General features: G+C 39.6%; 1 protein-coding gene across 3 annotated transcripts in view; it reads left to right on the top strand.

Annotated features, from left to right (window-relative positions):
- LOC119255682 (disks large homolog 2) overlaps positions 1 to 24,564 on the top strand; it is an 811,058-nt gene that overhangs the window by 401,788 nt on the left and 384,706 nt on the right. For all 3 annotated transcript variants that reach the window (XM_054699571.1, XM_054699570.1, XM_054699569.1), the window contains one exon: positions 1,906 to 1,974. In XM_054699571.1, the coding sequence (XP_054555546.1) occupies positions 1,906 to 1,974 (69 nt within the window). The remainder of the gene's footprint in view (positions 1 to 1,905; positions 1,975 to 24,564) is intronic.

Below are 24,564 nucleotides of genomic sequence, written 5' to 3'. Positions count from 1 at the left end.
TTTTGTTTAGCATGTTGCTGGGGCATTCTAGAGAGTCAGTAGCAAAGAGCGGAACAGACACACACAAGGCATCAAGACAGGCTTTAGTTTGACTTCCGACTCCATGTTTGCAATCTGTTTATATCTGACAAATTATTTGAGTTCTCTGTATTTTGTTCTTCTTACATAGTAAGACAGCTGCAAGAATTAAATTAGATAATTCTATAATATCTGAGAATTCAATAATTCCAAAGTAATGGAATTCTGGGTGGATTTCTTTTTATTTTTTCTTATTTTTATTTCCATTGATGTTGTTTTTACAATATATAAAAATATATTTTAATTTGCTATTGATCACTTAAGGTATATTATACTCATATGTACTCTGTGGTATTGACTATACGGCTAATTGAAGTGATAGAAATAACTATTCTAATTTGTACCTAACATCTCAAAGTAAATTTAAATCTGTCATATCATATTAGTTCATTTATTTAACAAACATGTACTTTTTACCATGTACCTGCCTCTGTTCTAAACACCGCATCCATAATAATCCCATGAGGAAGGTTCTGTTACTATCCCAGTATTACAGTTGAGAAACTTACATCCAGAGAGTTTTAAGAATCTTGTGCAAGGTCACAATGGTGTTTGCAGTGGAGCTGGGATTTGAACTCAGGCAGTCTGGCAACATGGCCCAGCTCCTGAATGCTATGCTGCCTTCCACTGGTCAGTCAAAATATGTTTATAGCATATTCTAAGATTAGATGGAAAATATTTTAACTTATTTTTTTTAATGAGGTAGCATTGGTTCACAACACTGTTAAAGATAATGGCCCTAAATCAGATAGTCTAGATGCCATTTCAAGTACAGGTATTTATTTACAACGCGAATTTGAGCAAATTTCTGAACCTCTGTGTACCTTAATTTTCTCATCTGTTAAATGCAACAGTTCATACCTCATAGAATTGTAAGAAATGAAAACTGTAAACATATAAACTTAGAGAAGTGACTGAGGCATCTAAGTACTCAATAAATGTTAGATATTGTCATTTTTATTGCAGTCTTTTGTCACTATGCAACCAAAACAAAATATGGAATTACATTAAATTTTAAGGTTGCTGTACAACTGTAAGTCCCATTTTTTAAGTTTTTTTGTTCAATGAGCAAGGTGAATTTTTATTACTTTTATAAGCCAGTGTTGCAAATTTGAAATAATGAACAAATTTAATTTTTAATAATTAAATATTAGTCCAATATTCCAAATTGTTGCTACTAAAATTATTTTAGGAAAAAAAGTTCTTCATTTAAAAATAATACATTGTATCATAATGATATTTATGTTCTTAGACCTTGTGTCATATTCTAAGGGAGAAAATGCCTTTTTCCAATCATGTTTGGTTTTTTTTTTTCATGTATGCTTGTCACTTAAAACTTATTTGTGAATAATACATGTTGAAATAAAATTATAAGAAAATATTTATGGGCCTCCCTGGTGGTGTAGGGGTTTAGTCTCAGCTCTATCATGCTATCACCCCTGTGGCCTGAGTTCCATCCTGGCCAGGAAGCTACCCACATATGGCTCAGCAGACCTCTCCTGTCTAACCAGCTACTCCCCTCAGCAGTGTATTTCAGTAGATCTGCCTGTTCTGCTCCTCATTCTGTCTCTGATGAATCCTCTCAACCCTCCCACACCTATGGCCTATACACCAGTTCTTCTATGAATAAATAAATCTTAAAAAAAAAAGAAAATACTAGCCCCTTATTTGGTAAAGCGATATATGTTAGTGATGATTCTACTTATTACCGAAGAACAATTAAGGCATAATGTAATTCTCTCAAGATTGGTTCTTTTCTTGACAACAAGCCTGATGTGTGAAGACATTGCAAATAAATGGTCTGTGTTTGGTTTTTCTTTCTTGCAGTCATTCCCAACACAGTACTGCAACCCGCCAGCCTTCGGTGACTCTACAAAGAGCCATCTCCTTGGAAGGGTAAGAGAAGAATAACGCAGAGCCTTCTCTTAAATTGTGCAGCCTCAGCACTTCAAGTCCTGGGAAATTTCCCCTTTCAGTTCTCCTGCCTCACTCACTTTCTCTCATTCCTCTTAATACCTCTGAACCTTATGTGCCATGCACTGTGCTAGCTCCTAGATTTAACTGAGTGAGATAAGATCTCTTTCTCTTCCTTTCTTGTCTTGTCTAGAGGTGCGACAGAAGTCCAAACACATACTTAGATGCAGTGTAAGCATCACAAGGGAATTTGTACGCTATAAGGAATTAAGTGAGGATCCAGGAAGGATACTCTGCATGAGATTTGGTTTAAAAGATGGGGAGCAGGTAAAGATAGTTTCAGAGAACTGGGTGTGTGAAGACATTGTAAATAAATGGTCCGTGTTTGGTTTTAACTCAAGCTGAGAACTGAAGTATCTGTGGATAGTTGCCTGAGATGTATAGGAAGGAAAGTTTCTGAGCCTAAAAAAGAGCATGTACAAAAGCGTAAACATTTACATGAGCAAGCATGAGGTACTGCAGGCCATTGAGCAGTTCAAGGCTGTGCCATAAAGCGTGTGAGGAAGTGGGGCAAGACTTGAGAAGGAAGGTATTTTCTGGGGGTTTCCTTGTGGCTGACTTAGCTTTTGTATTCCTAAATTACCAAATCAGATAAAAGCTGGAGGGGTTGGGGGAGGAGTTAATATTTCCTTTACTTACCTTATAATTGCAACTGGTTCAATTGAGAATATTTAATTAGTTAATCTATAAAAAATAAATCATTTCATTTCTCCAGTATCTGTTACCCTCTGTGCTTTATTCAGCCTATTTCCCAGTGAAAATTAGACTATTTTAATGGTATTTCGATTCAAATCTCCATTATATGTCATTTTCACATCAAGCCTTATGTTTTATTCAGGCTTCTATCCCTCCTTACAACATAATTAATACTTGAGCTCCCCCAAAAACCTTCTGGAGCTGGTAGAGGTGTGGTCTTCTCTCTTGAGATGATCTTTCTTTCACTTAGAATTTTCCTCTGGTAGTACTGAGGCAAGTAGAAGGGAAAGGGAGCTGGCAGTTTCTTACCTTTCTACTTTGACTGCCCCCTTTTGTTGGTTATCTCAGGTGATAACCAATACTTGGAGAAGTAGAGAACTGGACATCCGCTCACGGTATGAGCTTAAATAACAACTCTGGCCATGTGGTCCCCTGGGAGACACAGCTATCTCTTCACAAGCCCCCTAGCAGTAGCACTCCCCTTCTGATGCACGCCCTGTTCTGCCTGAGTAGGAGACCCTCACAAACTTATAGTCCCCTCTCTCATCTGTCTTTAGCAGCTACAAATGTGCGGGTTGCAGATAGGAGCAGCTTTCCTCTCCAAAACCTTTAGCCGGAATTTACCAGAGAGAGCTTATTCCCTCTCTCTATGTCTAATGGCATATTCTCTTCCCGGGGTTCTTTTGCAACCTCACTAGCAATAGGCCAAGTCATCAACCTCCATAGGTAAGTAGATGTCCACTTGGATGGGAGATATTAGTCCTTCCTTTCTATCACAGCGTAGATTTCATCAACACTTCATGGCATATACCCTTTCTTGGCTTCAGCTAAGGAAACCCACTGAATGTCCCCAAACTCACAGCGGGGGTGAGTGAAAGGAATGTCATCTCTCCTGTTTCCCCCAAAGGATAACTCCTCTTGCCCATCCTCCTCTTGTATTTTGATGGTGTAGTACATCAAATCATTTAGTTCTGCTAGTAAATAAGAAAAGAAAGCAAAACAAAAACAGAAAGTGAGAGATGGTAGGATATATGAACTTAACTCTGGGCAATTAAGTCATTTTTTCTCAACTGAATGCCTTCCATCATTCTAACATTTGTTCTGTTCCTTAAAAAAAAAACACAAGTTCTCAACCAACAGTTCATAACAGTTGGTTCTGTAATAAAACACGGGGTGGACTAGATTACGGATCTTAGCCAGACTTTGAGTTTAAATCTGGCTCAGGCACTTTTTAATCTTTGAAGCAGAAATTACTGGGATTCTTTGTGCTTCATTTTCCTTTTCTATAAAGTGGAGATAGGTATTGTATTTCCTTAGAGGTATATGTGTGTGTGCAAGGACAGTCAGAAATTGGTGTCTCTACTATACTTTGAAGAGCAAATATACAAGTAATAATAATTTGTGAGAGTAATCCTAATTATTGTTTGAGTCAGCTTCACTGCTAAGTTAATATTTATATTTTAAATTTTAATTACCAAGATTATGGTTTAGTACTTAGTAAACATGTTTACAAATAAACTTTTCTACATATTGGCTTATCTTCAATTCCCTAAGAAAAAACTTAGGGCCAGAATAAGAATACTCCTACATTTCAGATATACAGAACTTGGAAAAGTTAAGACAAAGACACAACTTGAACACACAAGAGGAAATAGTCTCCCCCACCTCTGAACAATCTGCACTTGAATTTGAGAATGTTTCTCAGGTGCCTGCAGTGCCATTTTGTGGGTTCTTGTGACTGTACCCATCATATCCCGCTTCAATTTCCTCTTTCTGGGAAGTGTCACAGTTTAAAACAATTCCACAAAACTCAGCTGCTGGTCATAACCTTCAAGAGACTGTTATCAGTTTTGAATTCTTTTTTTTAAATTTTATATATTTTTTACATCGTTCTTCTTTTCTTGTACAATGTATGCTTTCTCATCTCGGTTATAGTCCCCGTGAAATTCCCACAGTCCATTCACCCGTGTTCCATCACCATAGTCCCTTGTGCTCTTCCCACCCCTGTTTTGATCCTACTCTCTTCCCCCCCACCCTGAAGAACATCTCTGGTTTATAGTTGCTTGTTGATTTTGATTTTAACTTTGTTATAATTACTCCCCCCCCCACCCCAATCCCAACATTTCTCTTACAAGTGAACCATCCTGTGTTTTTCTTTTTCTTTCTGGCTTATTTCAATTCTGCATACTAAATAGGATATGTGGAAAGGGTCCAGGAAAGGACAGAACAGTTAGCAAAAGAAAGGGACATCATTCTATCAAGAAAACATTACTGAGTTAAGATTCTGTGCTGTGGAAAAAGAACTTCATCAGTGCTAATGAAATTACGTTCAAAATATGCAACCAATTAAGAATAAAAATAGGGCAAAGTCATGACTATTCTATTCCTAGCCTTTCTGAGAATCAAGGTTTAGAATTTTTTGATTCTCAGAAAGATTAAGTAATGGCACTTCCAATGGCATGTATATAGAAAGTAATACAGACTAGATTTGCAGTCAAGTTGGAATCCCTTGTGCAGATCCATTCCTGTAACAGTATTGAAAAACTGTATTGAACTGCAGAGCACTGGTAACACCATTCATAAAGCACATTCAGGCTAAATTAGACATAGTGAAGAATTCCCTAGAGTAGGGCCTCCCTGGTGGCCCAAGGGGTTAAGCACCGCACTATGAAGAAATTGCAGCCTCTGCAGCATGAGTTCGATCCCCGGCTGGCCAGGGAGCAACCCACATGGCACAGCAGGCCTCTCCTGACTCACCCGCTGCTCCCCTCAGCAGTGTATTTCAGTCAATCTGACTGTTCTTTTCCCCACTCTGTCTCTGGTGAATCCTGTCTTTCCCCGCATCTCTGGCCTGTACCCCAGCTCTTGTATGCGTAAGTAAATAAATCTTAAAAAAAAATAAAAGAATTCCCTAGGGTAAAAAGTGATAAAGAGCAAGAACTGACTCTAAGCCTAGGAATCACTAAATAGAATTAACCTACCAGTAGGGATGGCTGTTGAGGTCCACTTGCTTGTGAAGAGTCCAAGGTGTTGTTCTGGTAGACTGAGAGCGTGAGGCTAAGCTCACCACTTGCCCCTACTTGACTTCCTGTTCCTTGGCAGGGTGCAGAGTGCCTACTAGTCTACATTTTGTTCATCACACAAAATAGACTTATTCCAGCTATGTTAAATAATGGGATTTTCTTTGCAAACTATTTCTCCCCTTTTTCTGTCTTCTTGCTAACCAAAAATTATTAGTCATTTGCTATAAGCATTTCTTAGTATTTTGCACTGTTTTTCATGTGAGAGAAACAACCTCTGTAGTAAATGCAATCACTGATTCTGACTTCATAACAAAAGAGTGACTCCTTTTCTGAAAAACAAAAAATGGCATTCTCTGCTATGCACTATTGTTCCAACTGGTATAAGTCATTTGTCTCATATCCAGAAAACAAAGCACTATGAAAAAATATGCTATTTCCTTCAGTCATGAAAGAAAACTGTGGAATCAAAGAAGTAGATTTGAATCCTGGCCCCTGCATCTGTTGTTACTAATCTTAAACAGGACCCTTTACCTCCCTAAGCATAGGATTTCCTCAACCCAAGTACAGAGTAGCACAGAACTCACCAATTTTTTTCTAAAAATAGCAAGTATATGTTAGAACCTTCATAAATTCTAGTTGGCTATACATGTAGTCTAAGTGTTCTGGAAAAACAAAACTTTTATTTTTACATCCTAGATTAATTTGAAGACCCTTTGAACACTGGGGTTTATACATGCATACATATACAAATGCATACATACACACATGCATACATACATACATGCATACATACATACACACATCCATATATATGTCAAACATTTCTAGATATAAATGTTTGAAGTAGAAATCATTTTGCATTATCAGAATATTTAGAAGCCTCTACCTCAGTTATTTTCTGCAAAACCCAGAGCAATGAAGCTCATTAAGTTGACTGGCCATCAAATAGGGAGATAAAGTGGTATACAATCATAGCTACAGAATTCATAGTGGCAAAGTTGTTTTTCATTTGCATAGGCCAATGGGTCTTTAGCAGGTTTCCCATTAAGATGTGATATAACTGAGTATAGGCAATTAGCTGAAATTGGATATTTCATTATTTCAAAATTCTCCTTCCTAATGTTTTTGTGAAAGACAGTTACAATGGGATATTTTTAAAATGAATGCAATTTAAAAGCCCACGTGTTTATATATATTTCACCTAAGTTGCTATTTATTTGACATAAAATAAGTGAATATATTTTAGATTTCCAGTAAATTTGAACCATGAAGACAATAAAATTGCCTAATTAAGCATCTACCTGGAGTTACTGCTGTTTTTTAAATTGATATCTGAATCATCTATAACTAAGCCAGACATAACAAGGCTGAATAAGATCCCCATTAACAGTGTGAGCTCCTTGTTATGATAGACGTAACCCACCCCTTAATCTACTCTTCCTCCTGAGACTCCATTAAAAGGAAGTTGGACTACAAAAGGGACAGTCCTATGATGGTCAAACACATGGGCAGGGCATCAAAAGTCAAAAGAAGCCATCGCTCTTCTGGGTGACAAAAAGCAGATGGAAGGGTGCTGAGCACCCAGCTCCCCTACCAGGTGCTGTGTGACTCCAGCGGCACCTTGTATGTCCCAGTCCATCTGAATGTATCTTCTGCAATTGTGTTCTGGGTTGCCACCCACAAAAACCACACCACCATGCAGCACCATTGTATTGAGGGGCCTACAGCTCACAGAAGAACAGATCTGCATAGAGATTTCAAGACAGTGACAGCAGATGGGATTGAGGGTAGAATCTGAGAATAGAACTAAAGAACACCCCCCGCCACCCCCCAGCAAACATACTCTGCTTACAGAACAGCTGCCAGGCAAGTAACTCACCACCAGTCAGGAAACCAAAGTTCTTCCCTAAAGAAACACAATTAACCTTCTGAGGAACTTACCTAAGTTGGTTGGAGTATTGTTCCCCATAGAAAACCCTGCACATGCATCAGTTTGCTCATCTAACCTGAAATCTTTCAATGAAAAAATTTTTCCTGGGCCTCCCTGGTGGCGCAAGGGATTAAGACAACCTATGAAGCTATCCACAGCCACCGCAGCATGAGTTCCATCCCCGGCCAGGAAGCTACCCACATGACACAGCAGACCTCTCTTGTCTCCCTGCTGGTCCCTCAGCAGTGCATTTCAGTCAGTCTGCCTGTTCTGTTCCCTGCTCTGTCTCTGATGAATTCTCTCAGCCCCCACACCTCTGGCCTGTACCCCAGTTCTTGTATGCATAAATAAATGAATCTTAAAAAAAAAGAAAAAGCTTTTCTTTTACAAATGACACATCCTGTAGTCTTTTTACTACTGCACTCTTAAATATGAATGGATCAAGTTACCTAAAAATTGGCAGAAACAAGATTAAAACACAAACACACACAGATATGACTATTCTCAAGGAAAGAGGTAATTCTGGGAGCAAAATAGAATTTAGGAAATCACTCTAGTTCAAGGATATTTTTGGCATCTGGAGATAACCACTAGAATTAAAACAAATGTTTAAAAGTGATTGTTTCTGAGCAGGCAAATACAATCCTCAGGTGGTGCCACAAATTGAATTTTAAGGAATATATTTGAAACTAGCAGAGGTTAAAAAAGAAAAATATAAAATCTAGAAGTACTTTGCTAACTACAAAGACTAAATAACTTCAGCTACTCAAATAGCCTCTTTTCATCCAATAGAGGGTATACATTTTGATTTATCTTACCTTAGAGGATCATTTGAAAAATTATTTAACAATATAGATCAGAATTTTCTAATAACAAATGTTTCATATCAATGAAAGAGCTGCACTCGAAGGTGTTGACGTGCAAGCTGCCCAATGCCAGTAGCACTTAACACAAATCCAGAAGGCCATCTCCTGGGATATTATAAAAGGAATTCTTTTTTTTTTTTTTTTTTTTTTTAAGATTTATTTATTTATTTATTTATACAAGCACTGGGTACGGTCAGAAGCGCGGGAGGGTGAGAGAATTCACCAGAGCCAGAGTGGGGAACAGAATAGGCAGACTGACGAAGTACACTGCTGAGGGGAGCAGCGGGCGGCAGAAGAAGTCTGCGCGCCATGTGGAACACTCACCCGGTGGCCGGAGATCAAACCGGCGCTGAAGAGGCTGTGGGCAGCTTCGCAACCCAGCGCTCAACCGCTGCGCCACTGGGGAGGCCCATAAAAGGAATTCTTTTTTTTTTAATAATAAATTTTATTTTTATATTCCCCATACAATTGCAACCCCCTTATTTTGACCCCAATCCCTCCCCTCCCGTCCCCTACCCCCCATATTGTGTCTCTGGTTCATAGTTTTTTGTTGATTTTGATTTTCACTTTCTTATAGTTATTCATTTTCCTGGTCCCTTATTTAAGTTTTCTAGATTCCTGCTATGACTGGATCAAGAAGATGTGGTACATATATACCATGGAATATTACTCAGCATTCAAAAAAGATAAACATAAAAGGAATTCTTTAGGGGGTAAATAGTTCGTCTAATTGACCCGAACCAAAAATCTCTCCCAAATCCAGAAATTTGTGAGTATCCAAAGAACCAAAAAGTGGTCTTCTCTATAACCAAGTACATGGAAAGGAACCCATGATTAACTGATCTGCGGTGGCACAGGCCTGTCTTTGCCAGGATAACCTTGGACCTTGGTTTGGCACAAAAGACTCTGCCCACGCTCTGAGACTACTCCAGGCTCTCAAGATCATGGCACCACTGAGACCAGAGAGCCTCTGTTGTTTCCTTTTTGGGCAAGAACCGGAGTCTTTCCAGGGAACACTCTGGGAGCGGGAACTTGACTGGACTCATTTACTCTCTTTCTGTCTGCCCAATTATTTCTGCCTGTGTGGGAGCTTACTTATAGCTAATCTGCTTTAGATTCCACAGGATGATACTGACTTAAAACAGTCTCCTTAATCTACATGCCCATATAGTCTACAATATATGGTCATAGTAAAAAGTAGAAGCATCTTAGTCTTTTTTTTTAAGATTTATTTATTTATGATAGGGGGTGAGAGGATTCACCAGAGACAGAGCAGGGAACAGAACAGGCAGATATACTGAAATACACTGCTGAGGGGAGCCATGGGCGAGTCCGGAGAGGTCTGCTGTGCCATGTGGGTAGCTCCCTGGCTGGGGATGGAACTCATGCTGCAGAGGCTGTGGATAGCTTCACATGCTGTGCATAACACCTTGTGCCACCAGGGAGGCTCACGTCTTAGTCTTAACAGTCAGGAGACCCAGTTTTAGGTTTATGTCTGACATCTCTTACTGTATGATACTGAGCAGATCTCTTCCCTTGCATACAAAGTGATGAAGATGAGTTAAACAACAGTGTCTTAGATTCTTTCCATATCTAACTTAGTTTTCGGTTTTGCAGGATGTCAAAATCTGACTTCGGGACTTATTCGGGCCCAGGACTGCTGTCCCTTTGGGCAGTGGTTTTCGTGCACATGCACAGACCCAGCCATCTTTCAGAATTTGTAGTGTGAATGCTCAGCTTCCTCCCACAGACTTCTGCACCTGATCCTGAATGTGGGGCTAAGTGATATTTCCTAGAGAAATCAAGGGGCCCGGTATACTGAGAAATACCAGGACCTGAAGGAGAAATGTTATTCAGGGTATTAGTTGTGGGGATCAGTGGTCAAAAATTGAACTTCTGTCTACCAGAGAAACTGACCTTACCAAATCAGATAGGCAAGTAAAGTAGAGAGAATTTTTGTATTTTTTGAATATATTAAAACAGTGTGCTTAGTAGTCATCTTTATTTTCCTGTCCTGTCATGTGAAAAGTTTATTTAGAGAAAATATAGGAAAATTAAAATGATAAGAGCTAGTTGATATTTAGAAATGCTTGAAAAATGTCATCCCCACCCAAAAAAAAAAAAAAATGTTTTCTTATGATTTACAGTTCAATAAAGACAGACAAACCTCTTGGATGAGAAAGCTCTGGATAAGAGTTCCAACCTCACTTTTACAACTAGGTCACCTGGTGAGGGATCCTACCTGCTTGGATTAAGGGGATTTATAGACCCCCTCCTGCCATCCCTGTAGGGGAGAGGAACTTTCAGAGCTTAACCCTCAGGGGATACACTGGGGGCCAGCATAGAACCCCAGTGCACCACCTTGTGTTTTGATTTGATTTCTGCTCATACCCACTTCTGCTTCTAGGTGGGCTGGCAGTTCATTCCTCTGAGCCCTATTTCTGTTGGCCTACTGCTGCTTTTTTCCAGTGGATAAGATGTCCTTTTCTAGGACTTGTAATCTTTTTCCCTCACATGTGTAGAGCTGAAAATATAAAAGGTGTCATCACCATGAACTTTAAGGATTGCCAAATACTAATCAGTGCTGAAAAATGCTGAGGCTGCAGAGAGCTAGGGCATATTTAAGGGCTACCAGTACACAGAATTCTAACCTTCTTACAGGAACTGGATTTCTAATGCCATCTGCTGTTGAAATTACAAATGTTTAAAGACAGTGTTCAATAGCTTATATAGTAGAGAGTTTTCAAATTAGAATTTTAAGTAAAACAGTAAAAAAAGATTTGGGAAGATGACATAGAGAATTTAGATTTACCATTCTCCAGGTAAAGACATATAGACATCAACTGTTGCCATCATTATTATTCCCTAAAAAAAAATGCTTCCTTAAAAGGGAGAAAATAGGAAATTCATTAAATAAAAATTATTGTGCACTCCATCATAAAAGCAGGCAGTTCAGAGATAGACTTAAAGTTGAAAACTTATATCTTCTTTATTCAAATGCTAAAAATATAACATTAATTATTACATAATTAATAGTATCAGATAAGTCACTATTCTTTCTTACCTCCTGGGTACTATATGTTTTGTTATTACAAGCTGATAAATTTGGAAGCCTAAGTGAGGCATTGAAATTCAATGCCAATCTCAGTATGATTTGGGGGATTTGTGCGGTTTCTCTTATCACAGTGAAAAGAAAAACCACATTTTTCATGTAAGAAAGTTAACAATGGGGCCTCCCCGGTGGCGCAGTGGTTGAGCACCGGGTTGCGAAGCTACCCGCGGCCTCTGCGGCGCCGGTTCGATCCCCGGCTGCTCCCTGGCCACCGGAGGAGGGTCCCACATGGTGCGCAGACCTCTCCTGCCGCCCGCTGCTCCCCTCAGCAGTGTACTTCGGTCCTTCTGCCTGCTCTGCTCCCCGCTCTGGCTCTGGTGAATTCTCTCACCCTCCCGTGCTTCTGACTGTACCCAGTGCATGAATAAACAAACAAATAAATAGAAATAAATAAATAAATAAATAAACATGCCTCTATTAAAAAAAAAAAAGTTAACAAAAGTAGAATGACCACCTAGTTTGATTTTGTTTACGAATGAATTTGGATTAGAAGTAGTGAAAATATACTCATACTGTTGGCATCTTTTTCACCCTTCAGGATGAGGACAAAACCTGAAAGTGAACATCAACAGGAGTCTGGTTATCAAAAGCTAGGGGACTTTTCTATTCAGTGGACTTGCACATGGAGGCTGCCGAGTGCCAAGTCGCTGGGTTTATCTTAGAGAGATGCCACAGAATCAAGGGGGATTTTGATTCAGGGAATTCCCATAAACAGTCCTTATTGCCTGTGCAATAAGTGCCAACATGATTACTTTTCATCATCTCATGTGTCTTCCTTGGAAATCATTTTAGTTTTTAATAAATTGGTTTAATAAAGGCTTTAATGTAAATTGTTAAAAAAAAAACTTCCTTTTCAGAATCACATAATTAAATATACTTGAAACAGTGTGCTACAAAACATTCAACTAGAAAATTGCTCCTTTTAGCCAATGCAAGTAATTATTAATGTTAACAATAATACAGTCTCTATGATCTTGATGGAGAGGACACTGAGGAGCTAGTTAGCCAAGAAGGAATAAAAAAAGCATCTGTTATAACTATTAGGTTAGTGAAAATAAATACAGAAAGCATTGTTTCATAGTCAACATTTAGTTGGCCATTTTGTCATAAAGACTTATCAGTACAAGGTTCCTAATTTTAATCCTAGCACCAACTTCCTCGTTCAATTTACATCATTATTCATGGGGCCTCCCTGGTGGCCTAGAGGTTAAAGTCTCAGTGCTATCAGCTATCACCAGCCACTGCAGCCTGAGTTTGATCCTGGGACAGGGAACTGATCCACATAAGGTGCAGCAGACCTCTCCTGTCTCGCCCACTGCTCCCCTCAGCAGTGTATTTCAGCAGATCTGCCTGTTCTTCTCCCCACTCTGTCTCTGGTGAATCCTCTCACCCCCTGCATCTCTGGTCTACACCCCAGTTCTTCTACACAAAAATGAATAAAAAAATTATGTCATTATTCCTCTTTAAATGGCGCCCTCTTTCTAGTCTCTTTCCTAGAATTTAGATGGCTCTTGCTGACACTAATCTGTTTATGATCAATTAAAAAATTCAACTGGGGATATAATGGTGAGCCATGCTGATATTACCTCTGCCCTCACTCTGGTGTGAAGACGCAGACGGTAATCAAATAATCATGTGAATAGATATAAATATGTAACCTGTGCTAAGTGCTGTAAAAAAGTGACTCATGATGTCCTAACTGAAGTTGGGGGTGGGGGTGGCAAAGAAGAGACCACCATCAATGGCTGCATAAGCAATGATCACAAATCTGAGTGTCTTTCTGAGATGAGCACAGGCTCAAGCTACATATATTCAGTGGAGCTTGCCATTTCCAAATGATAAGGAGGCTGATTTGTGGTTGACTCTGTGTCCTCTGGAGGGACCATCTGATGAAGGCTTCCAGTTCCTTATCAGAGCTACATGGCCTCTGCACAGATGTGATTTTCTAGATCTAATCTCTGATCTATTTGATTGTTCCATTGTGTTTTGTTTGCTGTGTGCATTTGCTTACTTATCTGCCTGTGTACCAGAATTTTGTTTCTTTTAATATTTTATTTTATATAATTCTTAGATCATTTTTCATTTTTGCACAATGTATGCATTTTCATTTTGGTTACAGTCCCCATACAATTGCACCCCCCCTTATTTTGACCCTAGTCCTTCTTCTCTCCGCCCCTCCCTCTATCGTAGTGTGTCTCTGGTTTATAGCTAGCTGCTTGTTGATTTTGATTTTTACTTTATTTATAATTAGTCTTTTTCCTGGTACCTTATTTAGGTTTTCTAAACTCCTGCTATGAGTAAAACCATCCGGTATTTTTCTTTTTCTTCCTGACATATTTTGCTGAGCATGATCCCTTCTAGCTCCATCCATGTTGCTGCAAATTACATGAGTTTATCTTTTTTGATGGCTGAGTAATATTCCATTGTATATATTCACCACATCTTCTTGATCCAGTCACCTATTTTTGGGCATGTGGGTTGTTTCCATAGCTTAGCTATTGTAAACAGTGCTGCTATAAACATAGGGGTGCAGGCACCCTTTTGAATTAATTTTTCTGTGTCATTTGGTACCAGAATTTTGAAATCCTTCCTTTCACTGATGTTTCCTACCCATCTTCTCACCCAATTCCTTTTCCTGACTTTTCTTATTGGCTATATTTTTTTCCTTCTCCCTCCTATCTCCACAAACTTCCCCCTCCTCTTCTTTTCACTCTTTTCAAAAATGCATTAAAGTTGCAAATACTATATATAGGCTTCACGGATGCAGCATTATAGTTTAGCATCTCTAGATGCTACGTTATGATCCCCATCAAAAGTCTAGTTTTCTCCACCATGCACTTGACCCCAGTACCTGATTTGCCCACTCTTATCCCCTTACCCCATGAGTATCATATTCATTTCTTTCCTTTTTTTCTTTTTCTGTTTACCCTGAAGCTACTAGGTTTATGTTTGTACAGTACATTACAATTTATAAAGTCATCTTGTGAATATTTGTCCCTTTAATTTTTATGAGGAAGGCTGGATAAGGATCACTTATCCTACTTTACAGACAGGACATAAGTAACTGGCTTGTCTAAATCATGTGTCTGGGAAGTTTAACTGTAACCCAGATACCTACCTCCAGCCCCATACTCTCACCATTAGACCATTCGACCTCAACAAAAGATGTCAAAGACATCCCAGCCACATCTTTTTAGCCTCATTGACAGAGGAGATCCTTCCTATCTTGTTTATTATTCACAAACATGAGTCTAGACAGAAGACATAGGGAGGTTTTATGGTTATTTGTTCATCACGTGAGTACAGTTTCGTTCTCATGTGATGAATATTTACTGGATGTTGCATTTGACCTTGAACTGAATCACTTATATAGAATGATTTTCATTATGTCTTTACCTTTCCTTGTTGTGACCTGGGAAGTGGCACGTCTGCAGAGATTAGGGAATGAAGAAGATTGCTCTGGGCATCATTTTTCAGCTTTAATTAGTTTATTCATCTTGAGACATCCATCTTTATATAGCCAAACTGAATCTGCTGTTTTTCTCTGCATATATTGCTAGTTCCTCAGAGGCCCTCAAATTCCATTAGGATTTCTGTTTACTTCCTCTTCTGGCCAATTATAAGAGAGTTTAAAGAAAGAGCACATCCATATCCCAAGCCGTAGGCCAGATGCCCCTCTATTACCAGGAAAGCAGCCAGTGGTCTCTATCCTTTATTTAATCTCTTCTAATGATTCCCGGTCCTGGTAAATGTTTACTCCACTGAAGTATGCTTTTAAGATGTCAGCATCTGAGGGATTGCCGATGGTAAAGGCCCCTGCTTGTTATAAGGAAAATCAGAATGCTCAAGAACTTTACGGGAGACAGGCATCATCCATCCATTCATTCAGTCAGTCATTAATTTGACTAATCAACCTTTTAGTTATTCTTTCATTCAACGAAGTGTTTACTGGGTATCCAGTATATGCTAGATTTTCTACTGAGACATTTGAGAAAAATCAATAAAAGTTTTAAAAAGACCAATTCTGGGGCCTCCCCTGGTGGCGCAGCGGTTAAGCGCTGGGTTGTGAAGCTGCCCGCAGCCTCTGTAGCACCGGTTCGATCCCCGGCTGCTCCCTGGCCACCAGAGGAGGGTCCCACATGGCATGCAGACCTCTCCTGCCGCCCGCTGCTCCCCTCAGCAGTGTACTTCTGTCCTTCTGCCTGCTCTGCTCCCCACTCTGGCTCTGGTGAATTCTCTCACCCTCCCGCGCTTCTGACTGTACCCAGTGCTTGTATAAATAAATTCATAAATAAATAGATAAAATAAATAAATCTTAAAAAAAAAAAGACCAATTCTGGGGACCTCCCTCGTGGTGCAGGGGTTAAAGTCTTAGCACTATGAAGCTATCACCAGCCACTGGACATGAGTTCTATCCCCGGCCAGGGAGCTACCCACATATGGAGCAGCAGACCTCTCTTGTCTCGCCTGCTGCTCCCCTCAGCAGTATATTTCAGTGGATCTGCCTGTTCTGCTCTCCACTTTGAATCTGGTGAATCCTCTCACCCCTTGCACTTATGGTCTACACCCAAGTTCTTGTATGCATAAATAAATAGCAATAAAATCTTTGAAAAAAGACATAAAAATAAAATCTTTGGAAAAAAAAATTTCCTGTCCTCAGCGGGCACATCGTCTAGTGGATGTGACAGAATGTTGAAATTGTTATGAATTCATTGAGTTTACATCTACACAATTTCAGAACCAAAGAATAAGCAACTGATTTGTGGAAAAATAATAATACTATTTTGATTCAGTTTCAGTGATTTTTATCAATTATGATAAAAACTGATGGGAAAAGAGTAACCTCATCAGGTTGAGGAATTTCCATGCTCGTCAAGACTTGGGAATTTTTTTTCTTCTAAGCTACTTGGAAGAGAGCCTTGCTTTTCACAGCCTATTCAATTTTGTAAATGGAGAATTTTCCTGAGATCAAGCATTAATCATGCACATTGATGGGAAACTGCATTGCAATATCAATGCTGCATGATATGAAAATGTGTAAACATCTCTTCCCCTTATCATTTTTTTTCACCCCTGAGGTCCTTGTTTGTCCGCAAGTCCCTCTCCTTGGTAAAAGACTGATATAATTTAAAGAAGGTAGTTCCATTTAAATATTAGCTCTAAGACCTCCCTGGTGGCTCAAGGGGTTAAACACCACACTATGAAGCTATCCGCAGCCTCTGCAGCATGAGTTTGATCCCCGGCTGGTCAGGGAGCAACCCACATGGCAAAGCAGACCTCTCCTGCTGTGCCCACTGCTCCCCTCAGCAGTGTATTTTGTCAGTCTGCCTGTTCTGTTCCCCGCTCTGTCTCTGGTGAATCCTCTCCCCCTCCTCCAGCATCTCTGGCCTGTACCCCAGCTTTTGTATGCATAAATAAATAAATCTTTAAATAAATAAATATTAGTTCTAGCTATCTATATGACCTGAGCTATTACTGATCCTGATTTTACTTTAATCTGTAAATAAGGATTAAGATCTACTTCATTGTACTGTTTTAAAATTTTATTTAAAAAAAAAAAATATGTAGGGCCTTTATGATGCAGGGGCTAAAGACAGCATTATCAAGCTATAGCCAGCCACTACAGTCTGCCTGTTCTGATCCCCACTCTCTCTGGTGACTAGCATTACAGTATAGGTTTTTTTTTTAAAGATTTATTTATTTATGCATACAAGAACTGGGGTACAGGCCAGAGGTAGGGAGGGTGAGAGGCTTCACCAGAGACAGAGTGGGGAACCGAACAGACAGACTGACTGAAATACACTGCTGAGGGGAGTAGCGGGCGAGTCAGGCGAGTTCTGGTGTGCCATGTGGGTATCTCCCTGGAAAGGGATCAAACTCGTGCTGCAGTGGCTGCAGATAGCTTCATAGGTTGTGTCTTAACCCCTTGCACCACCAGGGAGGCCCCCATTACCGTAAAGATTTTATAGGACAGTGGTACATACAAATTTCCAGAATTCCTTCTTGATATAACTTATCAAATACCTTTGATACTACTTAATACTTGTAATTTTCTCCATGTTTCATGTTTAAGGGTTTCTCTCCCCTACTAGGCTTAAAACTCATAAGGGTACCTCCTGGGTTTTAACCTATTTTGAAATTATGAAGTGATCCCCTAAGCACAGACTATGCTTAACGAATGATTTGCTAAAGTTTCTTTTCCTACTGGAACCCAAGCAGTAGTGAATTTGCTTTCCCAGAGAGACTTATTTTCCTCATTTTTCATCCATTCTTTTCCTAGAGGATATCAGATAACTGATTATGACTCTTTTTCTTTCTCAATAGTTGTGTAAAGTAGTGGAAGCAGCATAAGCATGGGCAAGTATGGGAAAGTATAAATACATTATTAAACTGGTTGATTTGAGCATGAAACTTAACTTTTCCAAACCCCAGTTTTCTCATTTTCAAATGAGGAAAATAATACCAGACTTCTTATATCTCAGAAGTATTAAATATCCTTAGCTATTCATAAATGTTGGTGACTGTAATTAAAACTGAAACTCATCTTTCTAACTTTTCAGGTGTACAAAGATAAAAGCTGATGGTAGTTGTTTAACTCCTCTTAGAAATTTTATTGTGTAATATGTTGTGTAATTCATGGCATAGTTAACTGGGTTGAGTCCAGAGAACTATTGGAGTGCTGGATGGATGGATGGATGGATGGATGGATGGATGGATGGATGGATGGATCTCAAAATACTGTGGTAACAAAATTATTTGGCCACAAGAGAAAACTAAAAGCTACGTCAACACTTTTCACCCTGAGCTTGGAAGAGAGTCAGAACTATCAAAGGTCAAGCCTGTGTTAGATAATTCCTGTGACTTTTACAAGCAGGAAATATCATTACCATTCCCTGGTCTTGCATATGTCATCTCTGAAGGAACTGCCTCGAAATAATTTCCTAATTTTAATTTATTTGGGTGCCATTCTTTATTATGAAAAAAAATTAACATGATATTTGAGTTATCAAATATCTGATATATCATCACATCCAGCAGTCTACTTTGCATTTGGGCAAATTAGGCTAGAAACAGCAGAAGATTTTCTAGGGATGCAGTGCAGACAAGACTTCAGAGTCCTAATTCCAGAGAAGAATGAGGATTAACAGATTTCCTTCTTTGTTGTAGTGTTATTCTTTGTTATAATGTTCTTATGCCTTATCTCCTTGTATCTCCATGTGAGACTTAAATGAAATACTCCAAACCTTTTACAAATGTGACTTTACTATTAAGGGATAAGGATTATAGCTTAAGTGATGATCCAAACATCATAAAACCCAGGTCAAATTGAATTGTGCCACTGTGAGTCATACACAGAATGTGTGAACCAAGCTCCCATGATATGTATGTATCTACATACATTCCAGGAATAAGGAGACAGAGTCACTCAAAGCTTTGTCTTGGTGGACTCAAAGCTTTGTACTGGTGTTTTGGTTTGTTTTTATAACCCTCTCTCATCCGCAGAAAGAAGTATTTTAGGGAAACAAAATATTTTAGGGGATGGTAGGAAGGGATATAAAATATCAAAAGGCACTTTGATCTGAAGCAATTGAACAAATTTTAATCAATTAAAACATTTCAACATTGAAAATCAGAGGGAATTGGTTGCTGACCTTGTGACATATTCATGAATCCATTTCTCATCTGACAACATGAATACATTCTTCATAATCTTCAGTAACAGGTCAAGTTTGACAAGAAGCCTAGGTTGGCCTTTCATAGAACAGAACTCCCACTCAGCAAATGGACATGTGGCTGTTTCTCATGTCCTGCCCCAACTCCATTCCTCCTAGACCAAATCTTTTTGTCCTTAGTGACTCTCCCTTTGCTTTTGGTTCACAGTGTTAGAGTTTTTCTTTATCAAAACCAGCTCTTATGATCTACTTGCTGACACTGAGATATTGGTATCTGTTAGGTATTTATTCCATAGTTATTCATTGAGTATGTCTTTCTGTACTAAGCATTTTACTAAATGTTGGGGAACACAAGAGCAGGAAAAAAAAAGGAAGCTCATATTTATTAAGCATTTTTAGAAAACATGAACTAATTTACAAAATGCATAGGATACTCAAGACTCCTAGAATGAAGTACTCATGCATGCATGCAAATAAATGATCATTGCCAGGCCTCCCCGGTGGCGCAGCAGTTGAGCGCTGTGTTGCGAAGCTGCCCACGGCCTCTGCGGCACGGGTTCGATCCCTGGCTGCTCCCCGGCCACTGCAGGAGGGTCCCACATGTCACGCAGACCTCTTCTGCCGCCCACTGCTCCCCTCAGCAGTGTACCTCGGTCCTTCTGCCTGCTCTGCTCCCCGCTCTGGCTCTGGTGAATTTTCTCACCCTCCTGTGCTTCTGACTGTACCCAGTGCTTGTATAAATAAATAAATAAATCTTTAAAAAAATAAAAATAAAAATAAATGATCACTGCGGAAGATTGTAATCTTAGCTTGACTCAATACAGCCAGTTTTCTCTTCTGATAGACCACTGTATTGTTAACTGCTGGGTGGCAGTTACTGTCTGCTTTATGTTAGTAGCTCCAGTGGAGCCCTCCTGGAGCACAGTGGATGCTCAGCAGATTCTTGTTACATGGATAAAGAGACACAATTAAGATAGTCCATACGTGGAAGCCTCCAGGAGCTAGTGTGTCAGAGAAAGCTGAGGGGAGCAAATCCTCAAGCAGTCATGAAGAAAGGAGCTTCCCGAGCATCACAGGGAAGGAGCCCCACAACTGCAGGTGAAGGAAGTATACCTGCAAAGACCAAGGAAGGCAGAGTAAGGTGCTAGAGAAAAATACAGTAATTCAGAGAAAGTCCAGCAGTTTTGACGTGATTGGAATCTGGAGTATTTTTGAGTGTTCCAGATGGCATTCCACATGTTTGCTCAGGGAAGAAAATGCTGATGATTTTTTTAAAAATCACTTTGTGTGTCAATGTCCAAAGTTGACTTTACCATTTCACCATAGCTGAAGGTAATGAATAACTTTAAGAATGTCACGTCCAAGAAGGTTTTAAACCAACCTCTACTCCTAAGGCAGGTATCTGGGCAGAAGAAACAGGTTAGTAGGGGGTGAAAAATGAAAGTTTTCAATTGGAAAGGTCAAAATACAAAGCAATGCTGAGGTTAAAAAAAAGAAGAACCAGAAAGTAATCAATGTAATAATCTCCATGGAGCTGGTGGAAAGTAGAAAATAGCACTTGTAGCAAAAAAAAAAAAAAAAAAAAAACAGGGACATTAGTGCAAGTCAGCACCTGTGTACCACAGCTGAGGACATTCAGTGCATGCAGTCAGCACCTGTGCAGACCAGAAGGAGACAGAGAACAGCTGAGTATTTCTTTTAAGAGAAGACTTTGTAAGGGTTCACCTACTGCTAAAGGTTAGTGAGGTGTTTATATTTCCTTATATGTTATTTTTGAAAATGAATTTCAGTAACAGTAATCAATGCATGTTAGTGCTTTGGCATTTCTGTCTCTAGTAATTACATAGATGTTTTAATACCAGGGTCATGGTGCAGCATCTGTGCTAATCTTACTAGTTTTTACACCAAAACCATTTTCTAAAGTGAAAGCAGTTGTGGTGATTGGATCAGCCTCAGAAAGTCCTCTTTCCTCTCTAAACAGGTTATGTTCTCATCAGTCTGTAAGTTGACTTTTATGCAGTCCTGAGAAGAGAATATTAATTTCACAGGACTGCTGTAACAAACTGCCACGGAGTGTCTTAAAACAAGAGAAATATTTGGCCTTACGCTTTTGGGGAGTTGAAGTGTGGAATCAGGGTGTTTGTAGGGTAAACCATGAAACTATGGGAGATACTTCCTTGCTTCTCCCTACCTTCTGGTGGATGGCTAGCAGTCTTGCTGACAACCTTGGTGTTCTCTCGGTGTGTTTCACTGTCTTCACGTGGCTTTCTTATCAAACCAGTCAGACTGGACAAGCCGTCCATCCTACTCCAGTATAACCTCATCTTAAACAATATATCAGCAAGGACCTCATTTCTAAGGCCCTGAGGTTTTAGCAATTAGGACTTCAACAGGTTTGGGGGGAAGGGGAGGAAGAGAGACACAATATAAACTCAGAATATAAACTTCTCTGGGACAAAAACTGTGTCTTGTACAGATTGTGCGCTCAAGTCGGTGGCTAGCCCGGTAGGCGGTAGGTAAAATTTGGCTATTTGAATAAGATATGTGGAAATACTCTGCTGTGTTCTCCTGAGAACTGAGTCTCTCTTTCCCCTATCCAAGAGCATCTTCCTGATCTGACCTTTGCTTCCAGGTCTCCAGCACAGCCCTTCTAGAAACCTCCATTTCAGTCCGTGAGAATACATGCTGCTTTAAATAGCATGTGTTCTCTTACCTCATGCATGTTTTCCTTACACATTAAACATTCTCTCTTTCCCTAGAGCTCTGTAGTAGAGAAGTGTTCTCTTTCCTTTTACAAAACTTACACCCTAAAAATAAATAGAATAAAATGTATCCCCAATGTTTTCACACCAATGAATGTTATCATATGTAGTTATTTTTACATACTTCTGTGTGCCACTGAGACAGGAGTTCCGTGAAGTCAGGAGCTAGGCTGTGCGCACAGTGTGTGCCCAAACCAAGTACAACACGGGAAGGAAATTACCTTGAACCTCCAAGGCCCTCATTGGCATGGACACTTCACATTCCTGAGCCCGCGTCAGGCATTTTGCTGGGTCCTGGGAACACCGGGACCAGGGGAAAAGGCTCTCCCACCCCCTAAGTACTTTTCAGTTGTTCAGTACTAGCTGGAGAACGAGTAAGAGATACCAGATCTAGAATGGTATTCATGTGACGTGTGGGGGGAATTTAGAAAAGGGAGGATGACGTGATTGCGTTTGGTTTTCAAGAAAATTTCTCTAACGGCAGCATGATGATGAGCACAGGGCTGAGTGACTCTCAGGGGGCACCAGGTGAGGAACCGCTGGCCACCAGGTGTGAGACTCCACAGGTTTCAACCAAAGCACATTCATTGAAAGGCATTTCTGAGGTGAAACTGGCTGCATTAGTTGGATGATTAGAAGTAGTAGATGAGCTGTGGAGGCATCGCAGAAGTTCCTGCCTGTGAGACTGGGCAGATGATAGCAACCAAAATAAAGAATCAAAGAAAAAAGTAAAGTTTGAGGAAGAAGATAAGTTCTTTCTTAAGTAGTTAAATAGAGCTTTGGAGTAGAGGCGATTGTGGTCTGCATGCGGATATGCATTAATGAGTCATCAGTAAGGAAAAAGATAAGACCACCCCACCCATTTGTAATTCATTCCATCCATTCTTAGGTCCTAATATGCGTGAACACTATGCGAGGTGCTAGAATACAAGGGATTTCTGCTCCCTGCATTCTAATGGGAAAAAGGAAATAAGCAAACAAGAAAATGACATGTTAGGGGCTGTGATAGAAAATAAACCAGGAGGAACTGGTTTAGATGGAGTGAGACAGCGCCATTTTAACTGCAGCTTTTGGTGGCAGTCAATGATGCAGACCTGAAACATCAATAATATTACAATGCAATGTTACCTCAATAAGAAAATAAAAGTATAAAATAATAGAAATTCATTCATACATAAACTGAGAAATGAAGAAAATTCTCTCTTTAGGGAAGAGCTAGGGGAAATGAGTGATAGGAAAAGGAAGTCAAGGATATGATTTTTGGAATTACCATTTTTGAACAGCAAGTGGATCCTTGATGGAGACTAAGAAAAAACAGAAAGGCAAGTGGAAAACCATAAAAAAAAAAAATGAGTTCTCTTTGAAAAGAGAGATTCTAGAAACATTCCATGTATGAAAGGAGCTACTAGACACATGTGACTATTTAAATAAAAATTACTTGGAATTTGGGGGCCTCCCTGGTGGCTCAGGGATTAAAGTCTCAGCGCTATCAAACTATCACCAGCCACTGCAGTATGAGTTCAATCCCCAGCCAGGGAGCTAACCAAATATGGCGCAGCAGACCGCTCCTGTCTCACCCACTGCGCCCCTCAGCAGTCTATTTAAGTAGATCTGCCTGCTCTGCTCCCTACTCTCTCTCTGGTGAATCCTCTCACTCTGCACCTCTGGCCTACACCCCAGTTCTTGTATGCATACATAAGTAAAAATAAATCTTTCAAAGAAAGTAATTAACATGGAAAATTAAGTTTCTCAGTCACACTAGCCATATTTCAAGTGTATGGTACTGCCTGTGGCCACCATATTGGACAAACAAAACATCTCAAACAAACACAGAACTTTTCTCTCACACCGTTATCAGTGCTGATGTACAGGAATGTTTATGGTGTCAAGAGCTGAAGAGAAATTGAGCTGGAGAGGAACTGAAAATAGGGTCATGTCTGTCCTCTGTTCTCCTCAAGGTGATTACTAAATGTATGGTGAATAATCAAATGGATTTGTGGTTTTAGAAGTGATTAGGAAGTTCCCATTTTATAATAGGTTTTCATTAAACAGATGTACATAATGCTAGAGCTGGAAAAGACTATAGCAGGTCAAGTTTGCCATCCTTCCCGCTCCCTCTTCCACACAACATGGAAACTGTTGTTGGGAGATACCTGTTTTCAAGGAGGCCCAGGGCTCACTGTGGGAGTCAGGACTAGGGAACAGGTTTCAGTCTAAGTCTTTTCTATAGTTATATGGATTTATCCAATTATAATTAAGAGATGACCTATAAAATTTGAACCCAAATATTTTCAGTTTAATTATTCTAAGCAATTTTCTCCTTATCACACTAATTGCAGAGGATTTAAACATTTAGTAATTAATTGAATTTCATAATACCATGGAGCTCTAACTCAAAAGACAATTAAAAAATCTTTTGTAAAATGTGCTGTGCCTTTAGGAAGAACGTG

This window comes from Talpa occidentalis, unplaced genomic scaffold (assembly GCF_014898055.3).
Source record: "Talpa occidentalis isolate TD23 unplaced genomic scaffold, MPIMG_talOcc4v2.1 talOcc4.3, whole genome shotgun sequence".
Classification (NCBI taxonomy): Eukaryota; Metazoa; Chordata; class Mammalia; order Eulipotyphla; family Talpidae; genus Talpa; species Talpa occidentalis.
The sequence above is the reverse complement of the archived record's forward strand: the minus strand, read 5'-3'. Positions and strand labels throughout refer to the sequence as shown.